This window comes from Opisthorchis viverrini (genome assembly GCF_000715545.1).
Source record: "Opisthorchis viverrini unplaced genomic scaffold opera_v5_257, whole genome shotgun sequence".
NCBI lineage: Eukaryota > Metazoa > Platyhelminthes > Trematoda > Opisthorchiida > Opisthorchiidae > Opisthorchis > Opisthorchis viverrini.
In genome coordinates this window covers 431,493-442,524 of record NW_008751913.1, presented here as the reverse complement: position 1 = coordinate 442,524, position 11,032 = coordinate 431,493, and the positions used below count along the sequence as shown (strand labels likewise).

At 44.7% G+C, this 11,032-nt stretch overlaps 1 protein-coding gene across 1 annotated transcript in view; it reads left to right on the top strand.

The window, feature by feature from the left end:
* T265_09115 (hypothetical protein) overlaps positions 1–8,496 on the top strand; it is a gene marked incomplete at both ends in the record, with an annotated part of 13,309 nt that extends 4,813 nt beyond the window's left edge. Inside the window, 2 exons of the mRNA XM_009175106.1 lie at positions 5,181–5,317; positions 8,030–8,496. Coding sequence (XP_009173370.1) covers positions 5,181–5,317; positions 8,030–8,421 — 529 coding nt within the window. The remainder of the gene's footprint in view (positions 1–5,180; positions 5,318–8,029) is intronic.
* Positions 8,497–11,032: the final 2,536 nt, after the last annotated feature.

The window sequence follows — 11,032 nt, the reverse complement described above, 5'->3', positions numbered from 1 at the left end:
AAAACGACGATGCGGTGTCACCCGTTCTTTGATCACATCTTGCAGCGTGTCCAACCAAGCCCGGTATCCGATCGATATGCTTTATTCTGTGTAACTCTTCGACACAAGTGTTTTTTACTCCACATGGTTTCTTTTAGCTGACTGCTGGGTTACCACGTAATGTACTTCGAACTAAAAGCATTAATAGTGTCTGGATAATTACTATTTAGTAGATCTCCAGTAGGCCTACATTCTATTCAATTGGCCCAATAAAACCGCAACAGTTGAGATTTGATTGCCTTTGGTGCGTGGGCCATATTTGTTTACTGTGTTACCTATAGATGTTACCCGTGGTCGACAAATTCATGGCACTATTCGATGTGTCAATGTTGCTGTCAAATTCACTCCCTTTTCGCAAGATGCTTGAGTTTTTACTTTTCAAAAGTTTTGCAGACAAATTCTGAAATTTCTAAAATTTTCTAAAACACAACTTCCAAGACAATTTCGAAATGCTTCCAACTGACTGGATGGAGCTGGTTTTTGTCTCTCGAAAATTGGTGCTATTACAAGACCAGTTTGTCATCATCACAAGACTCATCCCGTTGGGCTTTAATATAGCAATGAATCTGAACCCCAAAGCAAAATTTGGTGTGTCTGCTGCCGAGAGTACAATGACACGATGCACCCTGCTTTCAACGATCTTCTCTTCAAAACAACTATCGTCGGAACTCGACCGTTGTTAAGCCACGTGCTGATGGTTGGTCCAGGCCACTAAGTTGGCTGGGTCCAAACCAACTTCTAATTAACACGCTGAAAAATTTCCGATGATCCACGACCAGTTTCGCCCCTCTTGGTCCTCATCAGGTAGTCACAGTCCCCAAGATTCCATCAACCTTATATTCTACTTGAACCCAAATTGGGCATAAGTTGACAAGTACTCTCATTCGCACACGGATTTTGTTTCGAGAAGAGAATCCGCGGAGTTCAGCTGAATCTCTGGTTTATGGTAGTCCGTTTTAATCACACTGTAGTCACCGACACTTCGGGACAGCTTGAGTTTATTAGGTGTCCGGTCGAAATCGACTGGCTCAGCCATCGAATTGAATAACAGTTTCAACCGTATAAATTAAATATTCCTTGCCAGGACCGATTACAGACGTTGTTCTGGCACGTACGTTGGACCAGAAAGTCTTTATAGGCCTTGCGTATTGGCAGTCACGTCGGTGAAGCCGAAGCGTTACTTTTGTCATTGATGGGACGTAGTTGAAGTCAATACAGTTTGACCGCCGGCCTTGGACATAACCTCGCCGCATCTGTAGCTTCTTGGGTCGGTACCAGCGAGTCTCTCTCCGTTGTCCGGTCGGATAGTGCCATAGATGAAACGCTTTCCTTAAAGGGTTTTAGTAGCCGCTGAGGGCCTCACACGTGCACTAATATCTCCAACCGAAGCCAGAGTGTCCAACGTGAGCGCTGGACGGAATAGACGTGGGTGGAACTTTTACTTTTTTATTTTGGAACTGCAGTTATTAGACACGCAGGCTGAAATGGCAGATAAAGCACGATTTTCGGGTTGTATCCTGTCTGCTTTTAGACTCGTCAAGCCATCTGCTTTTGGAGTTCAGTCTGTCATCATCATCGACAGCATGACATCAGTGTCCAACGCTGATGCTTCACTGCCGTGCAACCATGATTTATTTGAAAGCTTTATTGTAAAGAAAAGAATAAAGGTGGACGGGGAAGGGACTTAGTGCTAGCTTACTACAATAATTCCGAGGTGCCTACACCTCCAGACATTCACTCAGGCAATCTGGATAGAAACTGACAACAAGAACGCAACTGACGTCGGTTGGCAGCCATTTCTTGTAGTGTCTCCAAACAGACTCAGTGGGGATCACGTGGTCCCCATCCTGGAAGGCGAGTAGCACCGACAACACTCAAGCGTTTCGTGATCTCCTTCATACTCCTGTGCCAAGTCAAGGGTTGGCCACCTCTCTGCTTCCACCTCTCTGAATTGGGCATGGAAAACAGCACTCTCTTCGGCAAACGCTGGCTAGGCATACACAACACATGTTCCAACCAACGCAAATTCCGGTGCTGGACACGTTCTTCAATGGACGCACCCGTTGCACAACGGAAAACTTGCTTTCCAACTGCTTCGTTACGGATTTACCGACACAACTTCCAGTACCTCTCCCTGGATTGTAAGTGGCGCGTTCAGTTACTGCACGTCCACGAACACGACCTTACACTTTGTAGGTGCAAAGTGCATACCAAAGGACGGGATAACTTTGGTCAGTTCATCTAAAAACATGTGCACCTTCTCCTCTTCGAACATAAGAACGACGCCGTCTGCGTACTGCAGATCGACAAGGCTTTGTTCACAGGCTATTTGAACACCAGGGTTTTGGAAACCTTCCAAAGTTCGTCTCATTATTTCATCGATCGACCTATGGGGCGGCCTGCCTCTGTCGTTCAAAACAATAACAGCTGCTTGACCTGTGGATGTGGCAGTAAGGTCTCCAGAGAAAGCGGAAATTAAAGTTAATAGCAGAATTGGCCGGAAAAACCAGCCCGTTAGCTATGGCACCCATATAAACGCCTTTTAGAGACTGCATAGTCTGTAGGAGCCTCAAAGATCGCGCTAAAACAGCCTGTTGAGCTGGATGTATAAGTGTCCAAACAGTGGGACTGACAGAATTGTATTATGTGAGTCAAGAAACATATCAACACGCTCAGAACGCTGGAAACAGTTGGCGGGTTTGGCTGTGAGTTTCAGAAGTTTTAGTTGTGTCCTAGATTAAACATAATAAAAAAATTCTTCATGCGAATGGCGAGGAACGAACAGTTTGGTAGATATGATATGTGGGAACCGGGGGTTATGCGTGCAAAAAGGGTCAATCATGTCCGTAGTACGGGTAGAAGGTATACGTATAAGGTGGGCTCATGGTTCGTTTATCTGCGAGCGAAGTAATTCCAAGTTGCCTAGATCGAGACAGAGTGTTGGGAATCTGATGATAAAGAGGATGGCGAAGAGTTTGGATTCCTCTGGTGGCCACTGTTGGCTGTCATAGTTCATACTATTTGGAAGGACCATCCGCGATACTCAGTAAATTTCCACGGCCTCGATGCGGGTTCACGGTTTCGAAGACAAGAGAACAGAACTTGGTTAAAGGGGATCAGAGGTTTGTGCATTCAGACTGAGGAAAAAGCGTAAACGGTTTGGGTGGAAGCGACTGGACTGAAGTAGTGGAGGCGTACGTGTTAAGAAGGCTTTCTGCCTGCACTGTCTGTTGTAACGATGACCGTGTTGGTGTGCACGGAACTTGCGAGTGTTAGCTTAGTTGTCCATTCAAATGACCACCATCCGTCCAAAATGAGAGCTTTATTGGTTTTCCCAAGGTCGCATTAGACTAAGATTTCCGTTAAATGGCATGGATCCTTGTGTCAGCGAATAGGCTAGTAAGATTTGGTATGACCAACTGAAGATTCAAGCTGTACGTCCTTTTGGGACGACATATGTTTAATAAGTTTTCCCACCGCCAACTAACTTGACGTAACGGGAAATACGAAAGAGCTTCCACTGAATTTAAAGCCATTTCGGCATTCTTTAAACTAACGCCGCGTTGTTCCGTATGGTCTCGGTTTTAATTGTAGTACACGTTCGTAATAAATGGGATTGCAAAGCGGATATTTCGCAGGACGATGGTCTATTTCGGTCACCTACTTACTACATAACTGTTTTTGTCCTTCATGTTGTGTGCGAGTACTCACGGGTAACAGTCGATGGTGCGTTTTCCACTGGGACAGGGCAACCGGTCAATCTAACTTAGTCTGATTAGGTGATGTCTTCAAAGAAGGTAACTGACAAGGTAATAGATAGCAGTTGATGGTGCGTGTTCCACTGGGGCAGGGCAACCGGTCAATCTAACTTGGTCTGATTAGGTGATGCCTTCAAAGAAGGTAACTGACAAGGTAATAGTTGATACGAATGGGTATCTTTTGCTTCAATATGTAACACTCAGATCCAGCCCTTATGAAAGCTCGTGCAACTAAGCTAACTAAAGGCCCTTGCTTAGGGCTGTTCTATATCGAGCAGACATGTCATTGTAATTCGTCTTGTCATAAGGTTTTTCTGTCGGACTACATGATTTCAGATGGCTAAGATCGCAGTGGCTGTTTTTAATTGGACCCGATCGGCTTTCTGTTCTTACAACAGTAGTTGTTATTATACTTACCTGTGGGCGAATGCAGACGATTTTCAGCTTTCTCATAGGTTTTATTGCGATTTCATTTCAAACTCTGAAATATGCATGCGTCACATGGACGTTTTGCATCGTGAAAAAAGTTCAACACAAATCTTTTAATTCTGCTTCCGATCGCTTGCACATACCTATCTTCGTGTGGCTTTCGGTCGAAGTGACTAGCTCAGACGTCATAGGGAGACGGAACTCAATACAATTTCCGTTCAATACTAAAATCATTAGTTTTCACTTCCTGGGAACACTTTTCAGACATGCCGCAACTACATTCTTTATTTGCCGGAAATGTTGATCTCTTGTGTGTTGTCCTATACCTGCTTGCGCGCTGCTATTCGGCGCGGATTAACATTCGAGTCGGATAACGGGTCTCACTTTGCTTCTGTCCTACTTTCTGTCGTTCGGCTGCTTTCTTAGTCGGGTCTACTGATCTAGACAACTTTTTCATATCACAAACGCTGTTTTGTTCGATATGCGTGTTCCGAGCATGGTGTGTGTCACGATGTTTGTCTTGCTCACTGGAGTGCGAAAGTTGTTTCGTTCGCCTGCGGTGCAGTCAACCCATGCTGTGATTCAGTTTTATCGTTTCCTTTCTGCTACCTAAGTGCATTTAGGCCGGAAGTATGTAGAGGCTTTTCTTTTGACATAATCTGAATAATGAAGTGCTTCTGGAATTCCAGTATTCCCCACAACAACCTTCATCAAGCGGACGGAACCCTTATGCGAATTTTCATTGCCCGACTTTGGAAAGTGCGAAAGATGTTTCATATTAGTCGTTTCTCTCAAGAAAAACCGACCTTATCGGAGTACTCATTGCTGACCCTTGAAGGTGGTTCTTAATTCAGAAGCTGCTTTATTCAAGCTCATGTCTTTACTTAATTCTTGACTGTACGTTGGAAGTAATCTCCTCACATATGCCATTCTTGGTTCACTTCTGCTTTCCAGTGATTTACGCACTCAACGCCAGTTCAATACGCTCGAGTTTTATAGACAGTACGAATCCGAACTAACTCCTGGGGGCCTATCGTTCTTCCAGTCTTCTTGGGACCCGAGTGTACGGAATTATTATCGTACAGTGCTTGGTAAGGAGAAGAAAGCCTGCATTTGTTCGGTTTTCTGTTTGCTCATCCCCGTCTACAACCGCGTATCGCTCCGACAGTATGCTCACAGTTGTTCATTTCAATGCTATTCGAAGGTGTGAATTCTTCGTTCGTGGTAGTTTTCTCTGGTTACATGAAGCTTTTGTGCCCTAGGTCTCCCTCCCCTTTCCCCTCTCATTCTAACCCCTCAGTTGTGCACTGTTCTCCGTTGTTATTTGGTATTTGCGCGTCGGTATTTATCATTGGCGTATTGCCATGGATGGTAGTGAATCCTCCAAAAATAGACATTTTAGGAGAACTTGCTTTTGCGTAGCACCCTTTCGGTGCCTAACTGTCATGCCACCAGAAGTAGGCACGAAGGCTGGGATACTACCAGTGAAGGGAAGAAGGCCTTCACTGCGGAGTTGTTTATTGGAGAACAGTTACAGACCATCGGGCAGGGAGCGAAACTCTCACATGCATCTTTTTTACGAAACTGAATATCCATCTTCTCTTGAACGTGTCTTCCTGAACTTTCCTGGATATTCATTGACTGTTACTCATAGGCAAGCAAATGCTCGAAGTCGACTCCATAAATTCCGTAATAGATCTCATTTTTCAAGAGACGTGAAGCGGATTTACGAGAAGACACTACTCGCATGCCTCATCAGTAGTATCCACCGTTACACCAGGTTGCCCAACTCTAGACAGGAGAAGTCTAGATGCAGAGGTCGGGTTCGAACCACGGACCTTTCGATCAGTAGATTCGAACGCTAACCACTGAGCCATCTCGCTTTTGTGTATATGAATCGCTGAGGTTAATCGTGCTATTAGCGCGTGATCTAATTTTAGCCTAGTAAGTGGGAAACATTTTTGACTGTGCAGTTTCGAACTCATAACTCGTAAAACTGGAGACCCGATCACCGTACGGGTATCTGTCTTCTACCTAAATTTTCTCTGCGCTAATTTTTCGTACTAAATTGTATTGGCTAGCCAGGAGCTAACTTGGTTTGCGCACGTTGTATGTTCGATTCCTAGTCGCAATAGCTTTCTATCTGTAAGACCTAACGCTGTTGTATGGTGCTTGACTGTTCCGTTGCTTTTACGTCAACCATAGTACGACCTGGTTGTTGGATATTATATATTGTCATTCTTGATTGAATTGGAAATTGATAATCACTGAGTAACAAAACTTCCGGTTCCGTTCACAACCCAGCGGGTTTTGTACGTTATGTAGTTTATATATCGCATTCCTTGTTCTACGTTAGCGATCTTTTTGCCTATCTTTGATGCTTGAATGAATCACGTCCTTTGTTTCCCCTGAGTCTCATATAGGGGGCTTTTGGTAACCGATAGGTTTTTTTCCCAATATGTATGTTCTTTTGTGCCTCGGTCTCATTATAGGGGGCGGTAACCGATAGGTTTTTTTCCCAATATGTATGTTCTTTTGTGCCTCGGTCTCATCCATCTCCGATGTGCTGTCATTCAGTCCGTGGAGTATTTCGGGATTTGTATTCTCAGACTGACCAAACAGCGTTCGCTTGATTGATCCCCACATTTTTCTTTCTCCCATACACGACCACCAACCTTCGTCTCCGTTCCACCTTCACCACAGTTCGAACTCCCACCCTGAAACCTCAAACAACTAACTTGACTCCTCGTTTTTCTTGTCCACCAGAGGTGCGCCAATCTTGAATTTACCCACCTTAATCCAATTCGATGCGACCATGCGTGAGCTGTGTTCCATTGAACTGTGCACAACTTGCTCCTTGTTCTTTCACTCGTCCAACAAAAATAGGTTCAAACCAACATTGACTATTTTCATCCGTCTGTGGGATTTCGGGTAGACCGAACAGGCTCTTTCTACTCCTAATTCTCGTTTACCTGATGTTATTGATAGTTAGAGAAGTGACCTGACTGAGCCGTTTTTCCCCACAAGGTAATTCACGTCACTTTACGCGTAATTACACTCTGTTTTCGGTTGTTAGTCGTTTGACCCACTTTATTGTCGAGATAGCTATAAAATTCATAGGGCGCATTATCATTGGAATTTCACGGGAATCCTCTTGGGCTGATATCTTCATGACGGAAAGTGACTATCTTCAGCTTTACCATTCAACTTTTCCTGTCCTTATAGATTCCGAAGAAACATGAGTTTTCTTCTTCGCGTATGCACTAACGTGATCTGTAATGACTAGAGCCGGTAGCGTGGAGTAAGGACCTTCAAACTCGCCACGATTCACATCAGCCTGACTGTCCATGTGCAGTAGTAATACTGGGATCAGAATGTACGCGAATTCTCTAACATATCTGCTTCCTGAACCTGTCCAGCTTTGCGTCAAATAAAGACCCGACTCACTTTGTGTATTCTAAGCAGTTCGAATGGCCCACCGTAGCCCACTGGTTGAGCGGACGTGTTGCTAATCGACCTGATGGATTTCTGAAGCTCCATCACAGGGAATGAAATGAAGGCACGTTTGAGGAAGTAGCGTGCGGCTTCTTCGGAGCCAAAAATATTTTCAATCTATTGACTTTGTAAAATATCTTTCTTAGAAGTAGATTTTCAGGCCTTGTTCGTCTGTAGGGTTGCGCTTTTTATTCTTGAAATGTAGTTACCTTCATTCGCTTCGTATCATATCTTTTGATGACATACGATTACCTGGCTGTCTGTTCACCTCATTCCCACCCTATTGTGTTTTTCTGGTATATTTTCAGATGTTTCTGAACCAATTTTCGAAATTGAATGGCCATCACCTCGTGTTCCTCCCCAGGAACGTTTTCCCTTGGCCAACAGTTGGAACAAAGCCAGACGACACCCACATGGTCTCCCGCTAATACGCGAGCGTTATGGTGTACATAATGATGTGTCCTTTGATGTATACTTGGATCGCTATCGAGATAGGAAAGAGCTAGCTGAGGAGCTCGTTCGTGAGCGCTTACAGATTGAGGGGAACCCTTTGGACCCAAATGAACCTAGACGAAAACAAATGGAATATCCAGCTGCTGTACCTCTTCCGGAGGGGATGCCATCGTGGTGGGTTAGACAGGAAATGCAACGGCGACTACGGAGAGGGCGCTGGAGACACCTAGAGGGACATGATGGGTAAACGATGCGGTCAGTTGCACTGGACGCATATTTTTACCTTATTGTACGATTAATAACGACCACCGACCACCTGCAGGGTCGAAAAATATCATATTTGATCTATATTTAACTTCTACCTGCATGTTATTATCGGGACTTTTATGGGTAACAGTAGAGGAACGATGTTATGTCCTTTACCAAGAAAAAAGAAGCGAGTAGTGAGTTGTGTTATTCGGCATGAAGAAACGCTAGACCGGATGGCCTGTTGTTTGGCCCCGTGACTGTCAGTCTGAATTTCTCGGGAGCCAGACCCCGCGTTTTGTCTTATACACAGCGGCCATTGATACTTTCTAGAAACAGTTGTGCTAACGGTGAAATAATGAATCCAGTCGAACGTGGAGCTATCTGTTACGAAACACGAACCGAACGGGTAGACGAAGTCGGACACGAAAACCAAAGACTCATCATTTGGGGAACTTGACGTTCGAGTGAGATCAACACTTTCTAACTCAGTTTTTGGCCAAATACGGGGATGGTGTTTCACGCTGTAAACCCTATGCTTACAGCTTTCATCAGAAGTGTGCACTTACATTAGTACATGGACAAAGTTTGAAAGCTTGGTTTGTTGTCAGTCACATTCAGTGGGAAGGACGGCAATCGGAATTTTTTCGGCGGTGTGGCTTACCAACTTCCATGTGAAACGGGTGTACTGGATGCCTGATTTACCTTTCCTGACAGAAGTCCACCAATACCTGGCGGCAAGAGGTCTGAAATATTCGAAGAACTGTTAGTTGTTTTGAATCCGAAGCGTTCCGGGATGTGGGAACGGATCGTGTCCACAGAATAACTGCGCTGTCGTTCAATTACGTACATAAGACTATTCGCTTTCATGCCTCATTTTCAAGCTAGTTGAAAACGTGGGCATCATCAGAATTTACTGCTTTTTGCCCTATTCTCATGCTACCTCTTCTGACACACTGATTACGGCCTCCATCCGGACTCCCCTTAACACAGCACTCTCTATTCGAGGAAACACTTGGCGATAGGGAACCATCTATTCAATGATGGTTTCCTCCTACGGGGCGAATCACTTGAAGCTTCCTGCACGGGGATACGAAACAAAATAACTAGGGCTCGATAGTCTTGTTCATCTGTGACTGGGAAATAAGGGTACAACGAGACGACCTGGTATGATGTTTGTCAGCTTCTGTTTATGTTCACCACATGCGCATGGGTTTTGTACCACCTAATCAAATTGGAATAAGTGTAATGGAACTAGTTGATTTATCACAAATTTCCATATTTATATAACTAAGAATTTTTGTTAATTGTTGGAGCTATATTGCTTTCAGTTCGTATTGTAACTGGCATGTTCGAGCGGGGGGGGGGAGGGCGAGATGGGTCAGGGGTTAGAGCGCGAATTTACTGAACGGAAGGCTCGCGCATTTCGAATTCCCCTGTCTACAGGCAATAGTCCAGCCCTCGTACTTCCTTCGAGTGGTATATAACAGTTAAGAACTAAAAAGGTTGCCACAGCTAAAGGAAGTACACAAAGATGCTGATTCGCACAAAGTCACGCGAACAGGAAGGGAGAAAGAGTCCTGGTGCTTGGCCATCACAATCCAGGGGCCTATTACTCTAAGCACGAAGACCAATGACGTCGAACTGCAAGTACATGTTACCGCTCTCAACTGTCTACACAAGTCCGTGGACCCCATCCTGGGGAGCAGATTACACCGACAGAACCCAGACGCCTCGTGATTTCTTTTATTCTCCTTTGCTAGCGCTGAATCTCCCGTTCTTTTCAAAACCTTGCCAGAACGCATAAATAGTGGTCGGTGGTGGATGGTCATGGACACACAAAATATAACATAGCCACCAAAATGAAGGAAATTGAAATCACGCCTGAAGGAGTATGAGCCAAAACACGGTACTCCCATCGACCTCAGAAAACGGCCTGTGAACTTTAGTGGTCTGGAGATGGCAAATTTCGCACCCGTATGAGAACAATGCGTGCGTCGTTGCATTGTGGGCGCGCTCTTTTGCTTGACCAATCAGAAACAGGTTTTCAGAGTAACTCGTGTAAACTACTTAAAGGTCCAGTAACTAGAATGCTGATGAACAGGTCATGCCGTATGCGAACGTACGGATAATAAACAACCTGAAAAACAATGAAAACAAAGTGTGCAAAGTGTACTGATACCAATCCGTAACCTCCAACTCAAGGCCATCACGAACAGTATCGCAACAGAATGAAGTCAATCAGCAGTCAAACAGTATTCTGGTCATAGCGTGTTTTCTTCGAAAAGTTGGTGCTTGGCGAACACACCAAGGTTGCAGATCGATCTCCGCCAAAGAGTCTGCGTGTCTAACGTATGGGGCCATAGGGTTTTGTGGCCAATCGAACATGATCAAACTCGTTCATGATCCTAGAATCCATGTACTGATCAATCTAATTTCGTTGAACTGCTCTCGCAACGTCCAACAGTTCCCGTCAGTGTGCGGTGTAGTCATGCCATGTCAAAGGAATCAGAACGAACCTAAAACTGACATAAATTCGAGGTTGTACAAACGAGAAGAGATGGTTAGTCTGTACAGTATATTACAACTGTTTCAATACGAACCTCCACACA